The sequence below is a fragment of the Ammospiza nelsoni genome, chromosome 19 (assembly GCF_027579445.1).
Source record: "Ammospiza nelsoni isolate bAmmNel1 chromosome 19, bAmmNel1.pri, whole genome shotgun sequence".
NCBI classification, from domain to species: domain Eukaryota; kingdom Metazoa; phylum Chordata; class Aves; order Passeriformes; family Passerellidae; genus Ammospiza; species Ammospiza nelsoni.
In genome coordinates this window covers 7217642-7242641 of record NC_080651.1, presented here as the reverse complement: position 1 = coordinate 7242641, position 25000 = coordinate 7217642, and the positions used below count along the sequence as shown (strand labels likewise).

The window sequence follows — 25000 nt, the reverse complement described above, 5'->3', positions numbered from 1 at the left end:
CAGCACAGCTGGGACAGGCAGGACACTGCTGCTGCTGCTGCTCCAGCTGCCCTGGGCAGGCTGCAGGATCTGTACCAGGGTTTGTTCCAGGACAGGACACAGTCACAGGCATCACACACAGAAGGGACATGGAATGATTATTTCCCTCTGAACACATTCCCAACCAGCTCTACCTGCCTTGATCCACACTTCTCCAGAACCACAGGAGGTGAAGCCCCACAGAGGAGTCTTTGTGTGCCTTGAAGTAAAAAATGTGCTGCAAGCCTGTTCATTCAACTCCAAACCAGTCTTAAAACATGCAGCAGCTCAGTGCCACGCCTGGCACTGCAGGAGGACACAGCCCAGCTCCATGACTTGCTCTCCAGCTGCCACAAAATAAAAGGCAGGAGTTATTTGCTTCTGCATCAGGCTGGAGGGAAGGAGCAGGAATATTGGCAAAGGTGCAGCACAGGCTCCCCAGCAGGAATGAAAGTATCAGTGTGTCATCCTCCTTGGTGAAATGAAATTGCAGCTGTCACAAAGAGAAAGATGTGCAGATAAATCAAGAGGAATAAAAATAAATCAAGTCCTGATTGCAAGGCCACAGAGGGACTGCAGGAGGTACCAACAATACCTACAAATGAGGAAGAATGGTGAAGTTGTCTCTAAATTGCCTCTCCAGACTGAAAATCAAGAGAGATCAATTATAAAAGCATTTCTACAGTGGCTGTACAGTTTTTAGCCACCATTAACTTGCAGCATTTTCTGGAATTGGGGCTTGTTAAATGCCAGGCATGGACACACCCAGAGCATCCACAAGGAGAGGAGGGGCTCATCTGCTAATTGTGCATTGAGCTGGGCATGGGGAGAGCTGCTGAAGGGCAACTGGAAAGGAGAAAAAAAAAATGCTTTATATGTGACACTAAAGAAGAAGAATGTTTCCAGCAGTGTCTGGGAAGGGGAGGACAGAGGTTTATGTGGAAATGGGTGAATTGCCTGTCTGCATTTACTCTTCAATGTGTTTCATTCTACAATATATTGCTATAAATATTTCAAAAGCCTCAGGGCTGCTGTCCCACACTCTGTTCCAGCTTATTTACCTACAGTTACTGCTTTCAACAACTCTCACTGACAAAATATACAAGTTCTCCCATCTCCCCAGCCCTTGTTCCACCTCACAGCCAGGCTCCTGAGGCAGCTCTGCCCCAAACTCCTCTGCTGGGAGTGCAGCCCTTGCACAGAGCCCCTCTGTACTGTGGGGCTTATTTAGAATCATGGAATCACAGAATGGGTTGGGTTAGAAGAGACCTTAAAGTTCCTCCAGTTCTACCCCTGCCATGGGCAGGGAACTTTCAATGATCCCAGGTTGCTCCAAGCCCCTTCCACCCTGGCCTGGGACATTTCCAGGAATGAGGCAGCCACAGCTTCTCTGGGCAACCTGTGCCAGGGCCTCACCACCCTCACAGGGAAGAATTTCATCCTAATATCAAGCTAAACCTACTCCCTGTCAGTTTGAAGCCATTCCCCTTGTCCTGTCACTGCAGGCCCTTGTAAAATGTCTCTCTCCATCTTTGTGGTAGGTTCCTTTCCCTGGAGACTTCTTCAGGCTGGACAATCCAATTTCTCTCAGCCTTTCCTCATGGCAGAAGTGCTCCATCCCTCTGATTACCACGGTGGGCATCCCAAAGCAGACACCTGGAAGGTGAAACCCCTTCCTGGCAGTGTGAGGTGGCACCAGAAACACAACACAGAAACCTCTTGTGACACAGACTGGGGAGGCCAGGGCAGGCCAAAGGGCAGTGGGACAGTCTGGTAACAAACCTAAATTCACCTCCCAGAGCCAGGACAACCCCAAAGCTTCCAAACCCCAGCCCAGCACAGATGGGCAAACCCTCAAGCATCCCCAGAGCTGTTCCCGGCACAATTAACAGAGGTGCACACCTGTAAGGTTTTTTCACATCATCACAGTATGAAAGAAAGTGACAGGATAATGCAAAATAATTGATTTTATTTAAAATAAAAAGCAAAACCACAATCATCTGAACAAGACAAATATCCCAGCTCTGCTGGATGGGTGATAAAAGCAGCTAAGGGCAGTGGCAGGGTTTGGAGCTGACAGTGGGACTGTCACACAGATGGGTAACACTTTCCTTCCCCCTCTGCAAGGGGGATGCCAAAAACCTCCCAGTTACAATGTGCCCACAGAGCCATTCCAGACTGGATTCAGCCAACAGTCTCATTTCCCAGCCCACAGTGGCTGGGGACTCAAGGAGAGCAGAGGTTAACTATGAAAGAGGCTGCTGTCCTTCCTTGAAGCATTTGGAGAGGTTTGATGTAACTGAGAAGACAAACTGGAGCCAGCACAGCAGCTTGAGAGGGGAGGAAGCTCTGCCAGAGGCTCCTGGGTGTCACCTGCTCCCACAGCACTTGTGCAGGAACAGCTGCTGGCACTGCTGCCTCCTGCCCACATTTGTGGCTCTGATGGAGTGTGGGATCATTTCCTCCTGAACTCTCCCAGCCTGTGGCTGTCACCAGGCTCTGAAGCACAGGCAGAGCTCCCAAATCCCATTACCTTTCCTGGAGCAGGCACTGTGACAATGACACCCAGCCCGAGGCTCTCTGCCATCCCTGGGGAACAGAGCAGTGAGGCAGAGCTGTGCTGCTGCTCTGGGGCTCCAGGAAATGAGGAAATCTCCTCAAGGAAATGAGGGGTGCACAGGGTGCTGCACCAGCTTCATCCAGGGCCTCCAGAGTACAAAAGCAGCAGGGTTGGAACAAGAGACAAGGATGTCCCAGGAAGCACAAGCCTGGAGAAATGAGAGCACAGAGCCCACTGTCCCCAGCCAGCTTCCCACAGAGTGAGGCACAAAGGGAGCACAGTTTTTAACTGTTCCTCCCTCAGCCAGCCTGGGAAGCACCAGCTCTCCCCATTCCTGTAAGGCCAGAGAAGCTGACTCCCCGATGAGAAAATTGCATCTCCTCCCATTTGAAACCAGATCCTGCTCTAGCAGCACCCCCTGTTTAGAGGAGGCCATGGAACAGCAACAGCTCAACCCTGGTGAAAACAGAGTCTTGTTCTGCTACAATTTATGTACCACACAGCAATTCTGGAAGGGCCACCACAGAACACTACGTGGCCAAGAGTGTTGAACAACATCCCCAATGTTTTCTGCTACAAAAAGCTCCCACCAGGCTCAGAAGGCTCAGGTTGCTCAGGATGAATGGAACATTTTTGTGGGTGAATGGCTTCAAAGCATCTTACACAGCAACTGCAGTTCAGCCTCACAACAGCCCTGTGAGGTAGGGATTTTCCTCACTGCTCAAAGATTCACCAAAGCGGCTCAGGTAAAAGCCAGAAGTGGAAGAACTGGAGATCCCAGAGTCCTGATTGCCAGGTAAGCCTGCACAGACACTGTTTCACAGCAGGGAGTGCCCTGTGGAGCAGTCAGGAGAGGGCTGCTGGTATCCTGATGTCTGCTGCAAACATGCTGCTTTTCTGTGAGGGGTGTCACACCAACACAGGCTTCACCTGGGATTGCTTTATTTCACACTATGGAAGAGTAGACAGGCATGGCAGAATGCTCTGCACACTGCATCCTCCCCCTGTGCTTCTAGAGGCAGAGGTGTGGCTCTCCCAGCACAGCCATCAAGCTTTCACATTGGATTTCAGACTGTGCAAACTGTGTCAAATGCAGCTGCAGCTCACTGAGGGCTGCCCAGCCACCAGAGAGGAAGGGACAGCTCTGCAAGGACTGTGACAGAGCTGAGCATTGTGAGCCTTCACTTCTGCAGGCCCCACATGATCCCAAAAGGCAGCAGCTGCAGACAGCTCTGAGAGGACACACACAGTCTGTGCAGGCTCCCAGGCTGTTCAGCCTTGGCCAGAAATGCCAGGAGTTGGAGAAGTTGGAGGATTTTTTAAAGTGATCTTGTGGAAGAATCTGCAATGGCTACAGAGCAAGAGTCATTGCTAATGCCTGGCTATCTAGCACAGGAAATTTGGGATTCTGGACAGCTCAAAAACATATCAATAAAACTTCCCTTTCCCCACCACCACACTGCTCTTACTGGCACAAAAGACTCAAAAACAGAGATCCCAAAACAACATATTTAGGATTCCTTTATACAAAAGGATATGGTCCAGGAGTGTTTAAATAGGAACAGACAAGGTTAAAAATGGATCAGAGAGCCCAGAAAAGCAACACTCCGGGTTCCACCAAACCCAACACGTTTAAGAAAGTCACAGTTGAGGCTTTAATCTCTCTTTAATTTGCTCTTTCATCAGTGCCTGGGCATTGCTGTGCGTTTCCTACATGCACAGCACTTCTGCTGACAAGTTTTCTCTCTCAAAGAAAGCTGAAGTGAGTTCTGTACCCACCTCAAAGGGCTCAAAGAGCACCCCTGAAGCAGCCCATGGGAAATTCAGATTTCCTGGCAGCACCTTCAGCCACACAGAGACACCACCAGCACAAGCCCCTGTTAACAGAACAAACCAGCAGCTCCAAAAGATCCCTTGGGGCCAAGAGCTTTACCTGGCATAATACAAATGCATCCACACAGACTTAAACAACACATTGCATTTTTAAAAAGCATAAAACAACAACATGTCCCCCTCCTCAGTCCTTTAAAATTGGCACTGCATCTTTCAGAAAGGTCTGAATGTACAACCTCAAAGAGAAGCCATTTGGGGATGTGGACTGCACTGGCCTGAGTGAGCCCACAGCCCCAGAAGTGTTTGGTGTTCCAAGCCCACACGTGTGATCCTGCCAGAGCCAGACTTTGTCAGCAGTTGCCTTGTGCTAAACATCACACCTGAAGGATTGCAAGTACTGGCAAATGCTTTTTCCTGCCCCAGTTTTTGCTGTGCAAGAAACTCCAGGATCCTCCTGCTCCACTGAACTTCCCATCACAAGGGGCTAATGCAGCTTTGTCACCTGTCACCCTGACAGGGTGGAAGCAGAAGGACTGCTGCTGGTTCAGGTGTTGCACCTCAGGTGTGTGCATGGAGCACACAGATCCAGACCACAAAAGATGCTTCAGGCTGGTGGTCACCTCTGCTGAGATTGCTTCAGTGCTTGGGGCATTCACCTTCCCTTCCTTGCCTGAACAGGGATCTTCTCTTGGAAATAAGATGAAAAAGGAAGGTGTTTGCCCAGTGGAAGCAAGGTCAGGTGGCATGGGAAGAATACAGAAATGCTGCTGCCACTGTAGGGAGAAAATTCACATGGCCAAAGCTCAACTGGAGACAAAACTGGCCAGAATCGTGAGGGAAATAAAAAAGAGTTTTTTCCAATATATTAATGGCAAAAAGCAAATTAGAAATAACACTGGCCCATTCCAGGATGAGGATGGTCTCCTCACAAACAGGGACATGGACATGGCAGAGTGTTTAATGTTTCTTTGCCTGTCTTCAGCACAGATGATGGACCAAAGGGGTCTCAGTGCCCTGAGCTGGAGGACTGTGACTGTGAAAATGTCCAACTTCCAGCTGATCCCAAAGCAGCAGGATCTGCTGCTCCACATGGGTGCCTGCAAATCCATGGGAGCTCATGGCACTCATCTGAGAATCCTCAAGATGCTGCTGACGTCATTGCAAAACCTCTCCATGATTTTTGAGCAGTTTTGGGAATCCAGAGGGGGTTCCAGCTGACTGGAAGCTGGCAAATGTCCCAGTTTTCAATATCAAAGAGGAGGAACCTGGAAACCACAGGCCTGTCAGTCCCACTTCAGTGCCTGGCCAAATCATGGAAGAGATGACTCTGGGAAGTACTGAAAAACACCTGGAGGACAGTGCAGGCATCACTCACAGCCAGCACAGCTTCAGGAAGGAAAGTCCTGCTTGTTGAATCTGATCTCCTTCAGTGACAGGGTGACCCACCTCACTGATCTAAGAAAGGCAGTGGATGTCACCTCATGGATTTCAGCAAAACTTTGGGTATTGTCTCTCCCAGTGACCTTCTGGACAAACTGTCCAGTCCACAGCTGGTTAATGGTGTTCCATGATGGGTGAGCCACTGGCTCACAGGCTGGGCACAAAGGGTGACAGTGACTGGGGTGACACCAGGCTGGCACTGCTCACTGGTGGGTTCTGCAGGGCTCCACCCTCACCCCTGTGCTCTTCAACATCCTCATGAATGACTTGGACACAGGACTGGAAGAATTTTAAGTTTGCCAAAAACACTAAATTGGGAGGAGCTGTCATATCCCTCAAGGGTAGAGAGGCCTCAACAAATTAGAGATGGGCAATCCAACCACGAGGAGTTAAACATTCTGCACTGGGGTCTAGGAACTCCTGCTTGGTGGCAAGCTGGATCTGAGTTAGCAGTGCCCTGACACCCAGAGGGCAAACCATGTCCTGGGGGCACCAGGCCCAGCATCACCAGACAGGAAAGCAAGGGGATTGTCCTGGAGTTTTGGGAACCACAACATCTAACAGACATTAAGCCATTGGAGAGCACCCAAAGGAGGCCATGAGGATGGTGAAGGGTCTGGAGGGGAACTGTATGAGGAGTGGCTGAGGTCACTTGGTCTGTTCAGCCTGGAGGAGACTGAGGTCAGACCTCATTTGGGTCTTCAGCATCCTCATGAGGGACAGCAGAGGGGCAGGTACCAATCTCTTCACTCTTGTGACCAGTGGCAGGGCTCAAGGAAACGGCTGGAGCTGAGTGAGGGCAGGTTTAGGTTGGATATCACAAAAATGTTTTTTACCCCGAGGGTGGTTGGGCACTGGAACAGGCTCCCCAGGGCAATGGTCACAGCACTGAGCCTGTGTGAGCTCATGAAGTGTCTGGACGATGCTCTTGGGCACAGGGTGGGGTGGGGTTCTTGGTTTCTGTGCAGGGCCAGGAGTTGAACTCAAGGATCCTGATGGGTTCTTTCCAGGTGCCCAAATTCCAGGATTTTATGAGACACACACAGCCCTGACAGCAACGTTCTCCTGCAGCAGGGTAAGAGCCAAGGACTCATTTTCCACAGCTCAGTTCTTGCAGAAGCTCATTTCCTCCTTGTTCTTCCCAAAATTCTGGTGTGAGATCCACCAATCATTCCAATAGGCCAAAAGGGCTGGTGTTCCTTTCCTCAAGTGTACAGGACAACATGTAAACATATGACAGTGTCAAAGCAAGGCAGGTTTTTTCCATTTACCTGCTGGTTTTAAAAAGAGTTCTTTAAAAACTGACTGTTGCCTTCCTTGCCAGTTCTGTGACCCATGAAATACTTGGCATGTCCTTACCCACAGCTGGGTTGTAGTGCAGGGGTCAGAGGGGACAAAGCATTGCACAAAGGACACAGTTGGGGTGCTCCCCTACAGGTTATTCAGGAGCCAACCTTGGACAGCACAAAACGAAGATGTCTGGATCGAGGAAGAGTAATAAAAACTTAAGGAGTGTGAGAAACAGAAGCAGGAGGGAGTAGGACAGAGCTGGCTGGCTGCTAACAGAGCTTCCATCAGCAGCTGCCTCTGGGTAGGTGCTGTTATCCCTCAGGGGTAGCTGCGGCCTCCACAAGATTCCCTAATCCTGTCAAAAAAAGGTACAACTGCCTTTAAGCATTCCCCTTGGATCAGGGCACAAGATCCCAGCATGCAGATTCATCTCAGGCTTATTCTGCGTCCAGCATTGCATGAGCAAGGTTAAGATTTCATGTTTGGAAGCATTTCTAGCAACTAAGCCATCACACAGCTGGAACAGAACGCCCACCCACCCTCACAGAGTGACACAATCAACATATGGGAGGCAGAACAGTGAAACCCAGACAGCAAATGTTCTAAGCAAGGTGCTAATTTTCAATATTTAGGGTATTCATTTCAAAATTTGAATAGCAAATAATTTAAAAGTGCATGAGTTTTTCAGAAGAACAGATCTGCATTGTGATCTGCATTTTTACAGCTTTCATTTTAAACCAGGGTCTGCATTAAAGGTTTGTTCTCTCCTGCTGCTCATTCCCTGAAGTCACACTGGCTGCCAAAATGGCATTTGACAATGTCATAACAAGCAAAGTGTAGAAACCTCCAGGGCAAAATAAGCAGTGAGTACAGTTCTCCCCAACCTTTAATGATGCTCTGTACTTGTAATTCAATTGTAGTCAGTTATGAGCAACTGCAGGGAACAAGAGAGCAATCTACAGGAGCACACAGGCCTCCAGGCAGTCCCACACTGGGAAGTCAGGCTGGAATCATGGTGGAATATGGACTTCCTCAGGTAAATTACTGCTGCACACCTCCTTTAGCAAGCCACACACTAAGCCACCACAGCACTTGCCTCCATGCCAAACCTGGAGCACCCAAGAGCTCAAGAGCTGGCCAGCACTCTAATGCAGGCAGGCAGCCAACCCAGCAGCACTGGTTAACCAAGCTGCAAGGAATTTGTTTAAGAATTTTGGCAAGCCTCTGCTATATGAGAAAAATGCTTCATTTAGCAAAGAATGTTTAAGTTCTTCCCTGCAGTATACTCCCAGATTCCCAGTGTTCCACTCTTTTTAACCTCGCCTGTCCAGAGAACTGCTTTCCTCAGCAACTTTACCATAAGCATAACTGTCCTTGATTTTGCAATATTAATGTTGTCTCCTTCCACACTGACTGAAACTTGCTCAATATTTATGTTTTTATTTATTTATTTAAAATGTAAACACAGACATTTGGAATTTAGGATGAATGTTGTCTTTAACAGATTAAAGCAGTGGAATAAATTGAAATAGTTCAGGCAGCAGTAAGAGAAACCATACAACTACTTGAAGGTTTTCTGTTTGAACAAGACATTGAAACCTGAGTGCTGCCTGATCATTCTTCATCTTTAACTGTTCACTACTCATTTGTGCTCTCTGAAGAGCAGTTTATAACATCCCACCTCTCTCATTAAACAAAGATAAAATCAAATCCTCTCATCTATTAAAAGAGACAACTAGGAAAAGCAATAAGACTGTTTATTAAATAAAACCCCTGATTTTTAAAAAGAAAACATCAATAATCTTAGTTTTCCGTTTGGAACAATTAAAATAATTCATGGAGGGACAATACCACCTTGTAAATGGGCAGTGGGAATATACTGTAAGGAAAAAGGAATCCCCTATGTGAAGTGTGCCAGCTTTCCCTTGTATGTCCTGTGCTTGTTTAAACCCAACAGCTGCCCTGGGTCACCTGGAGGAGCTGCGCTCTTTGCTCACGCAGTCGTCCTGGGAAGTGGTGTCCCCGTTCCCCATCATCCCACACGTCCTCCGCTTCTTCCTGCGGTGCATCATCCCCTCGGTCTCAGAGCCAGAGTCACACTGCAGGATGGAAAAATGAAACCACAATTCAGAGGAACCTCAACAACTGTCTGTGCTGTGCAATTCACCACAAGTTCTTTGAGCTCAGCAATCCTGAACGTGCTGTTTTAGGCCGGACACATCAAGGAAATTTTAAATTAAGCATTTAAAAGTCAGGAACAGAAATGTTTTTAGATTTCGTCACTGGTTGAAGCTGACTTGAGGCAAGACAATTAATGTGCTCCTTTTGATCCCTAGAAGGACCTCTGTCACAGACACATTCTCTGAAAAATCCTTTCCTTAGGATTTTTTCTCCTGAGAAGCTGAGAGACCTCAGGAACAAAATGTAAACATTGATTATCTGCTGCTGTGGAATGCAACAGGTGCATCTGTGATTGGTCTCATGTGGTTGTTTCTAATTAATGGCCAATCAGTCAGCTGGCTCAGACTCTCTGTCCAAGACACAAACTTTTGTTATTCTTTCCTTTTCTATTCTTAGCTAGCCTTCTGATGAAATCCTTTCTTCTATTCTTTCAGTATAGTTTTGATATAATATATATCATAAAATAATAAATCAAGCCTTCTGAAACACGGAGTCAGATCCTCATCTGTTCCCTCATCCTAAGACCCCTGTGAACACTGTCACAGACCTCATCTTCCAAGAGAAGACTTTGGCTTCTGAAGGATTTAGGTGTTGACAAGAGTCCCATGTCATAACTGACTTGTTTTGCATTTTTTCCCCTCTCCCAATTTTCAGAACATTCACTTTGCAGCTATTTTCCACAAGCTAAATGAGTGATAGATTCACATATAATACAGACATAGATCAAACAGATTGAATCCATTTAGCAATGTGAACAGAGGCTACACCAAACAGAACCTGCTAAAATCACAGGCTCCTCCACCATGTAGATGGATTTAGCTGCTTTCTATTAATTTATTCCATATGGCATGAATATAAGAATGAAGGCATGTTAAAACAATGTAAATGCAAAATATGGATCATCTATTGCAGCAAAAAGCATTACCTCTGAATCAGAGTCTGAGGAGCTGGAACTTGATGAACTGGAAGAATCACTAGAACTGTCAGAAGCAATACCAGTAGATTCCTGCAGGTCAACTGAATCAGCCAAGGCTGCCAATTCAGGATGCTCCTGCTTTAGGATCCTAAATACAGTTCAAATTTCAGGGTTAGCCTTTGAATTGTAACACTGCACATTAATGAATATTTTAGGTTTTGTTTTCAATGGAGAACATACAAAGAAAGGCACTGAATCTCTTACCTGTACCATTTCCGTGACAGTTTGGGTCTCCCTCTCACTGTCTTGTGCCACACCACTGGGAAGTTGGTACAGCTGGCAAAGTTTTGTGTGATGGCAATAGTTGTGTCAAGGTTGAGGACTACATGCCACCAGCCACCTAAAACACAACACCAGTGACCATTGGTGGCTGCCTGGCAGAGAGCAAGTTCAAGAACAGCCAAGAACACCTTTCCCACAGTGCAGCTGGAACTGGAGCTTATCTCCCAAACCCAGGTGAGTTTTCCAACCCATTATATTTCCTGTCTTATTTCAGCTTTCACCACAGTGCCTGACAGGTTCTCCATGCTCTGACCAAATTACCCAGCTCACAGCCAGGACTAAGATGTGACCTGACAGCACCACACTGGCTGCTGACAGTTTATTTAACAGCAGCAGCCATTGTAACCCAGACTGCACAGAGCCCTTTCTGTTCAGCTGGGAGCACTTTCCACGCTGATTTTGCAAGGTTCTTATGACTACAGACTAACCTTTCATTTAAACATAGATGCAAAATTGTTTTTCCACGTGGGATAAAAATAGTGGAGTTCTTACAACCCACTTAGAGGCCCAGAAAAGACTGAGGGAACAGTTTAATAGAACCTGACAGCTACAAACTCTTAACAGAAGGTACACTCAGGAGTCACTAATAAGTGCCAAGATAATCACAAGGCACCCTTCACACACCAAGTCAGCTGGATGTTAGACACAAGCAATGTGGACACAAACTATGGGCTGTGCTGCACATAAATGATGCAAGATTCAGAGGTTAGAATCTGCTACTGAACTCACCTCACCCCCACTTACAGGGCACACAGTGTGCAGCCACTCAGAGGGAAGGGCATCTTCAGCAAAGCTTTATTTAGCTTTTGATTTCAAATGCAAGATGAAGCATAACCACAGAGAGGTGGGTGGAAGGTGTCAGTGCATTTAAGTAGTTCATTTCCCACAGCTAAGAAAAATTCACATGCAAAACTCAGCCATGAATTTGCTCCAGCATGTATAAACTCAAACATTTTTGTCTAAGACTTAGTGAGGCTCAAACACTTTTATTATTTTATGCCCTGACAGCTTTCTATTACTGCAATGTAGTTCAGACTACAGTCCTGTGATGCTGCAATTTAAATCCCATTTGTTTTGCCATCTGTATCACATGCAATCCTATGACACAGGTCATACAGGTTTTGTGACATTCATAACTGAACAGTCCCAAAATGAGCTCAGTTTGTTTTGTAAGAAATGGAAAAAGCTGAAATGGAAAGCCGAAATGTTCATCTCCATGACACAGGAATGTTACAAACATGGGGTTTTTTTCTCCTAGATTTCCTTCCTGGAGAGATTTGCACATACCTGGCACAAAGACTGTCTCTCCTGGTTTCTGTAAGACTTCCAGGGGTTTGAACTCGGGGGGCCAGGTGGGAAGCTGTGTCCGAGGATAGATGACATTGAACCAGGTGATGGCCTCGTCCTGCTGGTTGCCCCCCTCCTCCCGTGTCACCTTGATCAGCTCTCTGGGGGTGCTGGTTGGGAACAGGCACCAACGCTTGTGGCCCTGCACTAAGGCATTCCAGGCACTGGTGCCCAAGGGATCAATGTGAATTCCTGTTCCAGAACGAGGTGGGCCCATCACAAACCATCTGCATAGTGAGAAAAATGCTTTAGTCATAGAGCAGGCAGGTCCCTTTCTTCATGTTGGACAGACAATTACAGCAGCTCATTGCACATTCAGTTAGGAATTAAAGGAACTACAGTTACATTTATATTCTTGATTTTGTGAAGTTCACATTGCAGCAAAACGATATAACAGGAGTTTAACCTAAAATCCAGTATGAATTTACATTCTTGATTTTGTGAAGTTCACACTGCAGCAAAAGGATACAACATGAGTTTAACCTAAAAACCAATATGAATTGGGACAGGAATGACTGTGGGATAAGTAAGTGAAAATGAGTTTTTATGTGTCATAGCTGTATTTTGTTTTAAACAGTTCTTCAATAAAATTGTGATTTCAAAATTTATGAGCATGATTAAGTCCTAACTACCTGCATTGGGATTTTTCCTAATAAATAAAATTATTAATAAAATAATTCCATAAAATCACTATTTCAAAGTTGATGAGCATGATTAAGCCCCAACTACCTGCATTGGGATTCTTCCTAGGGAGGGGGATTCTCCAATGGTTTTCTAGAATTTGCTGCTCAAACAGACCAGAACTGCAGAACAATGAGGAACAAAAAGCAACAACAAGGAACAGAGCAAGTTACACAACCCTGGCCTCTCTCTTCCCCTTCTGTTCATTCACAAGAGGCTTTTCATTCCAACACTTAACTACATGGAGCTTATTCTCCAGTGCCCACTCAGGATTTGAGGTTTATATTCCCACTGCCCATTTACAAGGTTTATTTCTCCCAGTGGAGAACTTTATCTACTGTACATGTTTAACTGCAGCAGCACCTTCAACTGCTCATTTTCCCTGCAACAGAGCAGTAAGACCACAAAAAGCAATGTGAGGTGACTTCATACCAGGCACCAAGAGAAAAAAAAAAAAAAGCAATAATTGTTTAACTGGCAGCAGAGAGTGCAGAAACCAACACAATCCTCCATGGTGTAGTGACAGGAGGGTGATGCCCAGCAAGAGGAATGCAAAACCAGCAAGTTCTCCATCTCCCCTTTCCAGTGCAGGTGTAAATCAAACTGGTTTTGAAGGATCATTTGTCAGCATGAATTGTAGGACTGTAAAGTTTGATTATCAAGATGATTTCTTCCTGTTTCACAAAGGAGCTGTAAATAAGCAGGTGTTGGGTCATTTCTATTACCAATTCACTCTTTAGATTCATCATATGCTTAGAAAGCTGATTAAACTACAGGTAGAACAGTCAAGGCTTTTGTTAAGAAATCAGAAGAAATTATACACCTGAAGGTCTGAGGGCACAGACAGAAGCACTGTTCACCATCCTTTTTCTGACAATAACCTGAATCTACACACACAGGTTTTAAACTCCTTATTTAGCAACACTGTCATTTACCAGCACTTAATTTACAATGAACAAAACACAGTTTGCCCCAAGACATCAAACTTACCATTAAAAACTTCACAACTCCTAAACTCAATCTGAAAGCAAACCCCAGCTGCCTTCCTCAAATTAAAATAGCTCCTTCAGCAAATGGCTTCCAGAAAGTACTGTCTTAATTTTAAAGAGGAACAATGCCAATAAAAATGTCCAAATAGCACCAATTGTTCTTTTAAGGTCTCCACACTATCACACACCTCTCAACCCAGAGATCAACCTGTAGAGGTCGTATCCTCCTCATATGATGAGCAGCACTTCTTGTCAGATTTTCAATTATGCTCTAGAAGTATTGCACACTCATTTCTGTACCTAGATGAACCCTCTAACTCCAGGAGACATTACTGTGCTCTTGTGTATCACTCAGCTCTCAAAAAAGCCTGAAAAATAACCACATTTTTCAGAAAATACAACAAGTTTGATACCAAGATCAAGAGCAAGGACCTCAGAATGCTCTGAGGTGAGGAGGATGTGGGGGACACAACAAAATAAATGAGTCACAACCAGATTCTCTCATTCACCTCTAACTTGGGTAAATGATCTCCAGGTCATTAAGTGTATCCAGTTCTACCACACCCAGTGTGGTTTTGTGTTTGACCACAGCGTTGGATGTTCTCGGAAGAGAATTATGAAAAGCACTGTAAAAACACCTCCTTCAGTGATCTCAAATGGAATCAGGTTCTTGCTGCACTCCTGCAAAAGCACAGCTGAACTACAGACACGTGAGAGAGTGCAAAGTGCCATTACTGATGAGCTCTTGCTCAATTTTATTTAAATAAACCACATCACAGCCTCATGGCACTCAAAGAGCAACAGGCATTGTCTGACAATTATAATGGCACTGGAAAGACTTTAATTACTTGGGAGGGTTCAACTTAAGCTCACAGTGCTATGAAGTGTCATAGTAACATAGATAAAAATGGCTTTTCACCTAGCAGCCCAAACACAAGGTTGCTGCATTTGAATTTATGAATGAAATGTCATTTCACTCTCTTCCAAGCTGAAGCAAAAATCAAGAGCTGAAAAGACCCCATAGATGTGAAATATTCTCTCTCAAAACCATCTGAAGGGGAGCTAAGAACTGGTGCCCATATTAGATCCTAATGTAACTTAAGATCTTTACCTTAAAAGGAGTGACTCATAATTAAACAAAATTCCACAACGTACATAAGCCACTGGGGCAAAACCCAGGAGCTGTTCCTGAGGTATTTAAAATTAGAACACTAGAATGCATACATAGCAAGAAACTGATCTTTACAGCTCTCAGTAACTATGTAATTTTTGAAAAAATCTAAGAAGTGATGTAAGCTGACTTAATAGAATGAAAAAAAAAAAAAAACCCTAAACCATAAACCTATAGCAACACTGGTGGCAAAAGGAGAAATTATGATATAAATAATTTAAATTAAAAAAATTATTAAAATTAAAAATCTACCCTTCTCTCCTGCAGGATTACAGAGGTACATTCATTTCAGAGACGATGTAAAAATATCCCTTTTTTACATGAGACAATCACAGCTATTTAGGAACAACCAATGAGCTGGAAAATACCCAGTTTTGTCTTGCTGTCACTCTACCTGTAGGGTGGCCTTCGTTTCTCCCCTGCATACTGAAACAAATCATCAGTGAAGAATTTGGGGACCTTGTAGTCCTCCAGGAGTTTCCTTCGCTTGGGATGCTCTCCATAGCTGCTGTCAAAGATGTACAGGGGGCTGTCATCACGTGTGGTTTCCATGTACTCGATGTAATATTTCATCTTCATCTTCACGGAGTAACCATCATTGTCCTCCCCACATTTGAACTTCTGGTTCCTGTACTTGCGTTTGAGCCGCTCCAGCGTCCACTTCTCCTGGGCAGACCAGCCCACCTGAGCGTTCAGCAGCACCACGGGCTTGTAAGGCTTCTCATAGCGCTCAACAAACTCCTCCACTGTTAACTGGAGTGCATCGGCCCTCTCCACGTTATCCTGTGAAACCAAGGGAGGAAAGCAGGACAGATATTAGGACAGACTGACGTCCTAGGGCTGTGCTGGCTTGTGGGGGTGCTTCACACGTATCCTTTGCTCCACACACCACGCGGCTGTGGAGCTGCCTCTGGGTTATTTTAAGCTCCCCGAGGCTGCAGCCCCGTTTCTGCTGGCCCGCTCCCTGCACACATCAGTGACAGCCGCCGCCTGGAGCCTTTGGCACAGCTCCGCACCGAGGCAGCTCCGGGGCGGAGAGGCCACCCTGCCCTTTGGTGACACATCCCTGCTGCGTGTCGCTCCCTCGGGACAGGGACACCGAGAAGCGCTCCTGGGAGTTGTGCGGGTGCCCGTTCCACCCCGGCGGGCCTGACCTTCCCACAGCCTCGCCACGTGGAAGGAAGAAAGTCCCGTCCCTCACCCAACCTCTCGGTGCCGCCAGCTCTGAGGCAAGCCCAGCCTCGGGCAAGGGCCCTTCCCGCCTCCCATCAGCCGTCCCGCAGCTCCTCCTTCACCTCAGGCGCTCCCGATCCCCTCAGTCGCCCTCTCCATCCCCGTTCCCTCAGGACTCCCTCGTCCCCAGCCGTGCCCCCACCCGGCTTCCCCAGCCCCCTCCGTTCCCCTCAGGTCTCTCCCCTTACCCGCAGGATTCGCTCAGTCGCGCCCCCCTCCATTCCCAATTTCCCCCCTCCATTCTCCATTCCCAGCCTTTCATTCCTGATCCCGCTCTCTCCCCTCCGCCCGGCGCACCTTGCAGGCGGTGGGGCTGAGGGGGAAGGTCTCGCAGTAGTTGTGACGGGTCCAGTCCAGCGAGTCCTTCAGCTCGGGCCGGGCGCTGCGCTTCGCCTCACGGATCCGCTTCTTGCTCTTGTGGTTCATGGCGGCGGCGCTGGGGGCCGTCACCGCCCGCGGCCCCCGGCCCGACCCTGATCCCGATCCCGGCCCCGCTCTGGCCGCACCTTCCAGAAATTTCACCCCGTGCCGCCGCTGTCGCCGCGGCCCCGCCCCCGCCACACTCCCATTGGCCGGCTGCGCCCCGGCTTCCGCCACGCCTCGGCGCTGATTGGCCCAGGCTGGGGAAGCGGCGCCCCCGCGCCGCCATGTTGAGGAAGGGCAGCGCGGGCGGCACGGAGGCAGCGCGGGCACCGGGCGCCCTTAGCGGCGGAGTCCCGCGGCCACACCGGGCACCCCCCGCCGCCGCTGCCCTTCCCGCGGTGGGCCGGCGCTCCGCGCTTGCTGCTCCCCGGACAGTGGCGGGCAGACCGCGTGTCACCCGGTTTCCTCCCTTCTCCGGGAAGCGGCCCGCGGAGGCGCCCAGCCCCGCCCCACCGGGGTAGCGGTGCGGGCAGGAGCGGTCCGGCATAACCGCGTTCCCGGGGGGAGGTCGCGGCTGGGCGAGCGCCTCATCGCCATCAGCGCCAGCGGCGGCGCTCCGCGTGACGTCGCGGCGGGAGGAGGCGCGGATTGGTCGGCGCGGCCTGGCGCTCATACGTGTCTGCCCGCGATTGGCCCATGGCGGCGGCGCGGCGGCAGCTCGCGCGGCGGTACCGCTTCCAGGAGGGTCCGGCGGCGCTGGCCGTGCGCGTGCCCGAGGTACCGGGGGCAGCCGGGACACCGCGGGAACGGCGGCAGCTCCCGGACCCCGGCACAGCGCCTCGGCCCGTGTCTTGCAGGTGCTGGACTCGCAGTACGGCACGTACGTGTGGCCCTGCGCCGTGGTCCTGGCCCAATACCTCTGGGCGCACAGGCGGAGCCTGCCCGGCAAGCGAGTGCTGGAGGTACCGCACGCTCCCCGCCCGGTTCCCCCTGCCGTGACCCGCGGGTCAGGCTCCGCCCGCGGTCCCCACGAACGCGCTGTGGTTTCAGATCGGTGCCGGTGTGAGCCTCCCCGGCGTGGTGGCCGCCAGGTGCGGTGCCCAGGTGATCCTGTCGGACAGCGAGGAGCTGCCGCAGTGCCTGCAGAGCTGCCGCCGCAGCTGCCTCATGAACCGCCTGCCACACGTGCCCGTCCTCGGCCTCACCTGGGGCCGCGTGTCGCCTGAGCTGCTCTCTCTTGCACCCATAGACGTTATTTTGGGCTCGGATGTCTTTTTTGACCCCAAAGGTACGTTAATGCTCTTCGGTATCTTTGGTTTGTGACTGCGAGGAGTTCATGTCCCAAGTACTGCTGGGAACAGTGTCAGTGGATCAGGTGACGCTGTGCTACTGACCCTGTTCCTCTGGGCTAATTCTAGTTCAGAGATGTCATAAATCCAGCTGAGGGTGTGGGAGTAGAAGATTAGGTAAATAACTGAGTCCCTTCATGCCCTGCTTGTGTCTCTCATACACAGAAACACCGTGCTTGCATTGATTTATAATTACCATTTCATAGCAGATTTATCCACACCTGGAATCGAGACTAACCCAGACTGCTTTATCTCCCCAAACTACAGACTTTGAAGATATTTTAACTACAATTTACTTCTTGTTGGAGAAGAACCCACATGCTCAATTCTGGACAACATACCAAGTCCGAAGGTAAATTTTTACATATTTAAAACTCAAATTTTAACTCCTGTCTCAGCTGTGGATGAACATTGAGTGTGGCAGCACCACTCTGACTCAGAAAAGCTCTTTATGGTAAGTCAGGCTGCTATTTGCCTGGAGGTAACAAAATCTGAAACTAATCCAAGAACCCCCAATTTGGTGTTAAGTAGAAAACTGCTACAAACCCCTCTGTGCTGCACTAGTTTGGTGAGAGCCTGCTGGAGTGACTGCAGCAGTGATAACCCTGGGTGAGGTTTTCACCCCGTTTCCTCCCCTCAGTGCTGACTGGTCTATCGAGGCTCTGCTCCACAAATGGAACCTGAAGAGCAGCCACGTTCCCCTGCACTCCTTTGGTGCAGACAAAGAGCACTTGGCCAGCTCCTCCATGCCAGGAAGACACACAATTGAAATGATGATCATCTCACTAGCACAGTCAGAGGGCACTTCTCTTTATTCCACTTCAGATTGCAGTACAAGGTGATACTCAGCTGTTCACTGCAGCACAGAGCTGCAGAGAACAGTCCTGATTTTACAGCAAACCTCATGGATATTTTGGGGAAGCAGCAATTCTTAAAACATGCATTGTAAAAATAAAGTTGTTTGGTTTTCCAGCTATGGCTTTTGAGAAATTTGTGTTCCTCCCCCAAGTCCATGAAATAGTTCAGAGCCTCAATTCCATCATGTGAGTCACTACAAAACAGAGTTTAACCTGGAAATCCACAAGATCCAGCCTAAATCCACAGCTTCAGCTATGAAAAGGTAACTGCACTCTTAAAATAAAAAACCCATTCCCATAAGATCCTTTTCCCAGGACTGAGAATCCTTCCTAAAGTCCCACATCCAAAATCCAGCCCCTCTGTTGGTAAATGAGTGTGTGGAGACTGCACTAACCTAGAACATACAAACTCCTCAGTTTGTAGAAAAGTACTTTTAATCCTCAACAAAGCCATACTGCCAGTGTTCAGATGTTTCCATTCCCATTGAACATACATGCATAAGATAAAACAAGGCATTACAATAACCCTTGACACAGGATGTTTGAAGTTACAAGTCATTTGGTACCAAATCAAGAGAAATCATCACTGTAAAGATCAGCCCCTGTCAAGCAGCAGCCTGGTGAGCCAGGGCAAGCACACAGCAATGCAATTATTAGTACTGCTCAGTGTGGACCTCCCAAACACCATCCCAGGCTGGGTCTGTGTTTGTGGCCTGGTGTGTTACCACCTGCCACACAGCACTGGGTTAGTAACAACACTAATTAAAGTTTGCCCATGGTAATTTCAAAGCAACCCCAGTGGATAAAATTTATAAGCAGTAGAATGCATTTAGTTACTATATAGAAGTTAAACATTGACAGTATAATTGCAGAAATCTTTTCAAGCTAAAAATAAGCTGACCCAAGACATTAAGTTGAGAAAAGTTAACACAGAAAAAAATGTTTAATATTAACTACAGAGACAGTGGGTATAGTACAGAATGTCTTAAGCAAAAGATACACCAATCAGTACTTACAAAGGAATGAACCATTTTTTTGCTTAACATTACAATTCTCATATGTAAGTTCATATATGTAGGTTGGTAAGTTTTACCATTCTGGAAAAAATAAGGTGTGTATATCATCAGCTAGATGTGCTCACTGTATGCTCCATTATTTTACGCAAGGCCCGGGTGACTGGAAGTGCAGTTGTCAGGCATTTTAATTAACTGGACAGCCATTTGTTTCTGCACGACAAGGCATCATACACAGGAGCAATCAGGAGACAACAGGAAACAGCCAAGCACTCTGCACTGCAACACGCCACCTTAACAGCTAACCAGCATTACTCAACTGCTACACAACTGCGCCTAGTGCACAAAAATACATAAGAGAAGAGATTAGAATTGAGTCTGGTAAAACAATCCTTGCAAATATCAACTGTCACCTGAAAAGATTTCTATCAATTTGAATTTGAAGATGCTATTTTAAGTCAAAGTTTTTCTTTCTTATTAAAAAAAAAAGCATTTACAGTAAGTTTCAAGTTGAAGTTTTGTGGACTTATTTAAGGATTCAAAATAAAATTGAGAGTACTTTTTGACAGTTAGCTATCAGCATATAATGGCTGCATGATTCCTCAGTATGAAACTGGAGGCAGCAAGTTACCATCGATTTTAATTTCCAATAGAAGTCAGCACTATATAAACAAAAATGAAATTTTACCTCAAATATCCAAGCCAATATTGAAATCGGTAGTCGTTCACTTCACTAAATTACAAGAAATTTGAATAACAGCAACAAAATGGCACATAAAATGTAAAATCTGCCACTTGAGGCGCAACTTAAACAAGTAAAAAGTTAGACAAAATGTTACAAAATAACCTTTTCAACAGCTGGTTGCTCGGCCAGGGTCTCTCCAATGGGCTGAAGACTCAAGCGATCTTTTCCCCCCAAAGGCGTCCTTTATCTGGGCTCTCATTTAGCTGAAGCATCTAGGTTTGAAGAGAGAAAAATTCAGCCAGGTTTCTACCTTGTCCATTTTGGGTGTGGATGACTTCAGGGATACTTCTAGTTGTGTTTCAACTGGCTTTGACTAATTTAATTAAGTTTTAGGAATTTCCACAGTGTTCCACCTCCCCCCCCGTGTGTTGCTTTACTTCAGAGGCCAAATGTAAGGTTTGGTTAAAATATTTAGTTACAAAGGAGAATAAGCACCAGGCTGTAGATCAAGCCACCATTAACTTCAATTCAGCCTGTTCACCACTCAATTATTCAGAGTTCTATAAAAGTTACAAAACTAATACTTCTTCATAAAGACTTAACTAAGCTCTAATTAGCAGTCAAAACCGAAAATGTGACTAATTTTGCTACAATTATCTAACTCCAGAGCTAGCTCAGGCCCTTTCCTTTTAAAAAATAGGACCAAACAGTTTGAAGGGTTAAAGACACACTATCCTTTCCCCACCCAGTGTATCCTTAGATGCCTCTTCAAGATGTCGACTTGAGGAAAAACTAGTTTCCGTGGTTTTCTCGTTGCAAGGAATTTTACCACTTTTCTAGGACAGTTATTACCTCCAGTCAGTACAACGGCCACTGAACCGATCTTCCGTTCTAAAAGGATAGTGTATCTTTAACAGTGTAAGACAAACCTGCTCCAACACACGCCCACAGAAACTGGTCCCTGGAGGATCAGCCAAATCAGTTAAAATCTGCAATACTGGCCAATATTCTTTTAGCAAACAGGAGACCGCAGCTTTAAAGGGGAAAATGCAGATGTTGGATAAATACAGTAAGAAATAGTCATTTTCATCATAGGTTGCGTCTCATACAATATTTTATTAAAACCAAGGCATTAATCTTGCAATAAAACATTTTCTCTGTTAAAAAAAAAATTTCTCCGTAGAAAACCCTTCAGTAATTATTTCCCTAAATCAATAACCAAAAAAATCACTGCTCAAGAAAAAAAAACCAAAACCAACAACAATGTGCCCCACTAGGATTCACTTGGTTCAGGCTATTAATGCTCCAAGAACTACCCAACACCCCACCTAAGCGATCTAATAAAGTAACATGCATCCTGTGCTGACCCCGAGGTACATTACCATGTTCCTAGGAGGATACGGCTCCTTCTTCTTCCGGAGACTTAGGAGGGCTCTTAGACCTGGATCTAGAGTTGGATTCCCTCTTTGAGGCAGGGGGAGGGCTTCTAGATCTAGACCGGGATCTTGACCTGGATCGGGATCTGGAGACAGATGAGGACTTTGACTTGGATCTCCTGGCAGATCTGGACTTGGAGGTGGAGCGAGACCGAGAGCGTGTGCGAGACCGGGATTTGGATCGACTGTAGCGGGACCGACTGCGGGACCTAGAGCGGCTCCTGCTTCTAGATCGGCTGCGACGGCGTCTTCTAGGGCTAAAACACACCAGGAGGAAAGAAAAAAAAAAAGGGCGCGTTAGAAGTTGCTCAGAGGTGACGCACGGGCTGGAGCGAGTGCTGCGGGACAGGGAAGGCGGAACAGGACGCACGTGGGCAAGAAGATGAGTGTTACGAGGGCGCCATTGTTCAGAGTGAGTGGCCGGGGGCTAAACCTACTACAGGGCGAAACTCTTCCACTCCGAGGGAACCCCACGTGCCTGTGCTAGTAAACCTCTAGTAACCCCCCACGTCCTCTTCCCAGCCCCACCGCGAAACTCACTGGGAGAAGGACACAGAATCCCAGAATCGGTCCGCTTAGAAGAGGCAACAGCGGGTCACCCGGTCCAACCTTCCTGCTTAAGCAGGATCGGCCTAGAGCGCATGGCTCAACTCTGCGTCCCTACCATTCAGTGACGGAGACCTCGCTACCTCTCTAGGCAACCAACATGAAAACAAACGGCTCCCACTGCACAGGCGCACAGCTGAGGCTCATCTCCTTTACTGCCCAAACTCCGCTGCCCGTTCCACGGCGCTCACCTGCGGCTGCGGCGGCCGTAGCCGCTGCTGCTGTACCGGCGGGGCGGCGGCCCGCGGCGGCTGTGGTGTGAGTCGGGCGGGCGGCCGTAGCGGGCCATCTGCACGCGGAGCTCCCGGCCGTCCAGCACCGCCCCGTCCATCGCGTCCATCGCGTCCTCCGCGTCCCGCTTGTCGTGGAAGCGCACGAAGGCGAAGCCGCGGCTCTCCTTGGTGTAGCGGTCCCGCGGGATGTAGACGTCGCCCACGCGGCCGTATTTCTCAAAGACCCTCCGGAGGGTGTCCGGGGAGGTGCGGTAGGTCAGGTTGTCCACCTTGAGGGACGTCATGCCCTCCACATCGGGCGGCGGGCGGCCGTAGCTCATGGTGGGCAGGAGCCCCTGAGGGGCGGCGGCGGACGAAGAGAATAAACCTGAGGGGTTTCAAGGGGGTCAGCAGCCGGCGCGGCCCTGAGGGCGACGCGCCTCACGCCGCGGGGCGAGTCCAAAAAGGAAGAGAGCTACAGCGCATAGAGGAAAGCCGCGGGGTCCGCAGGGAGCAGCACCCACCTCAGGGTCCGAGGGGCGGCCCGAGGCCGGAGCGAAGCGCCAGGAGCGGCCGCCCCGTCCCGCCGCGACGAGGAAATGAGAGGGAACCGCCCGCGCGCGCGGCTTAACGCCACAAAATGGCCGGCGGCGCCCCGGAAGGAAACGCGGCACCGCCCGGCCCGCGGCGCCGCGGGAGCGACCCCCGAACCCTTTTTCCTCCTTTTCCCCGAGGTGGTCCCGGAGGGAGCGTGGGGAATCCCCCTGTAAATTAATAATTCGTCCGGCAGTTGGAAAGTGGTTGTTAAAACGCCGCCGCCGTGACCCGGAAGAGCTCGGTGGAGGCGGGGAAATTTTTGAACAATGTGTGTTGAAAACCGTAAAAAAACCACCCCAAAATAGCAGCAACAATAAAAAATTAGGGCACAGCAGTGTGTGTGGGAGAGGGAGAGAGGCGACAAAACCCCGCCGAGGGAAAAAATGCGATGGTGAAGTGAATCACTTGTGGCGCGGGCGGGCGGGGACGGTTTAAAATGGCGGACGTGGAGGGGAGAGCCGTGAGGGGAATAGGGCTGGGGTCTGCCACAGCGGTTCTCCCGGTGCGGCTGCTGTGCGAGCTCCGTGCCTTTCCTGCCCACACTCCGCTGCGTGCCTGTGGCGACTGTGAGGGGCCGGGCAGCCCGGAGCGGGCTCTCCGCGGGCTCTCCTTCATCGCTGCGGTGCCTGGGGAAGCCTCCGAGGCCCCGGCTGCTCTGGATGTGCCGCGGTGGATCCGCTTCCCGCCGGCTCCTCGGTGCCTGTGTGAGCCGAGCAGGGAAATGCTAAAATCATCCTCATACCGGCCCGCTGTGCAGGTTCGTGCTGTGGGAGATTTGCACAGCCCTTGTGTAAGGGTGATAAGCAACTTCTGAGTCCAAGGAATTCCGTGAAAGCTGCTCCCCCCCCACCCCAAAAGTTGTTGCTCGGTCACCCCAGGCATGAATAAAATGCTCAAACTCATGAACTGTAATGCCTGGTTCTCATTCTCAAAACAATTTTGAAAGTTTCTACCCAGCTGTTCCATAACCCTGTGTTTTTTTTTCTGATCTGTTTAATCCAATGACAGTATCGATATGAACAATTATTTCAGTAACAGAATTTAAATTCTTAGTTTTACTATAATTGTGGGTTTGTTTTTGATTTTTTTTCCCTGAAGAAGTATAAATAGTGCCATGAATAAAAATCCAGAAGCAACAGTTTGTTTCCTGCTACAAGTGACTTCAGAAATCAAATAAACTGGTACTGGTTTGACATTTTGTGTTGCTTTGATTAAAGAATTCGCTGTTTCATCTGCTGAAGCCCTTTTTCAGAGGAGAATTTTGAAGTTCATCTTTACAGTAATTTTCCTAAAATGACAGAAGATGTTTCCTAGTTTCAGTCACTTCAATACACATTGCTGTTGCCAAAGGAATTGTTCCAGCCCACCAGCCCAGTTTGCTGTACAGCAGGATGGAAGCTTGTACTGGCATAAGGGAGAAAATAATGAGTGGGACACTATCCCTTAAGGATCTTAAAATTCTGCACTATAAATTAATAATCTTAAAAAGGAAGAAGAGAGCTTTTTTTGTGTTAAGACCCCTCACCTTGATATTTTAATTGCATCTTTGTGAAGCAGCCTCTGAATAATCACACTGACTTTACAAATGGAAATTTGCTGTTTTGAATGCTGTTTTGAAAAACACTTACATTAAAAAAAAACACAGCTTAGGAATTAAAAGAGCATGTAATGCATGTATTAAATATATGTAACTGTGGCTGGGGTGCAGATTTTATTTCACAGGGTGGGTCAGGTTGGTAGGGACCTCCAGGGGAGGCCTGGCCAGGGCTGAGCAGAGGGGCAGCATCACCCCTGATCTGCTGGAAATGCTCTCTGTGAAAAACACCAATCACTTGTTTTTAAAATTTTTAAAGTTTAGTAGTAATAAAATGGCTATAAAAA

The 25000-nt window shown here is 48.0% G+C and overlaps 3 protein-coding genes across 8 annotated transcripts; 1 reads left to right on the top strand and 2 right to left on the bottom strand.

Annotated features, from left to right (window-relative positions):
• Window positions 1-1970: 1970 nt before the first annotated feature.
• Window positions 1971-16525, bottom strand: JMJD6 (jumonji domain containing 6, arginine demethylase and lysine hydroxylase). Its single transcript, XM_059485610.1, has 7 exons — window positions 16299-16525; window positions 15163-15551; window positions 11868-12154; window positions 10503-10638; window positions 10248-10386; window positions 9113-9240; window positions 1971-7496 (listed from the first exon to the last, which is right to left on the bottom strand). The coding sequence occupies exons 1-7, from the start codon at window positions 16425-16427 to the stop codon at window positions 7460-7462; spliced, it is 1245 nt and encodes a 414-aa protein (XP_059341593.1). The 5' UTR covers window positions 16428-16525; the 3' UTR covers window positions 1971-7459.
• A 329-nt stretch (window positions 16526-16854) lies between these two features.
• On the top strand, window positions 16855-18685 carry METTL23 (methyltransferase 23, arginine). The gene is made up of 5 exons (XM_059485537.1): window positions 16855-17141; window positions 17222-17326; window positions 17415-17652; window positions 17981-18065; window positions 18354-18685. The coding sequence occupies exons 1-5, from the start codon at window positions 17061-17063 to the stop codon at window positions 18553-18555; spliced, it is 711 nt and encodes a 236-aa protein (XP_059341520.1). The 5' UTR covers window positions 16855-17060; the 3' UTR covers window positions 18556-18685.
• A 302-nt stretch (window positions 18686-18987) lies between these two features.
• SRSF2 (serine and arginine rich splicing factor 2) lies at window positions 18988-23333 on the bottom strand. 6 transcript variants are annotated; one of them, XR_009419716.1, is made up of 6 exons: window positions 23047-23333; window positions 22502-22910; window positions 21651-21961; window positions 21198-21301; window positions 20431-20540; window positions 18988-19919 (listed from the first exon to the last, which is right to left on the bottom strand). XR_009419716.1 is itself a non-coding variant. In XM_059485539.1 (4 exons), exons 2-3 carry the CDS (start codon window positions 22861-22863, stop codon window positions 21658-21660), a joined length of 666 nt encoding a protein of 221 aa, XP_059341522.1. In that variant the 5' UTR covers window positions 22864-22910; window positions 23047-23333; the 3' UTR covers window positions 18988-21301; window positions 21651-21657. The 6 variants fall into 6 exon arrangements, 2 of the variants coding, with proteins under 2 accessions (XP_059341522.1, XP_059341521.1); XR_009419713.1 differs by having other exon boundaries at window positions 18988-20540; XR_009419715.1 differs by lacking the exon at window positions 21198-21301 and having other exon boundaries at window positions 23047-23327.
• Window positions 23334-25000: the final 1667 nt, after the last annotated feature.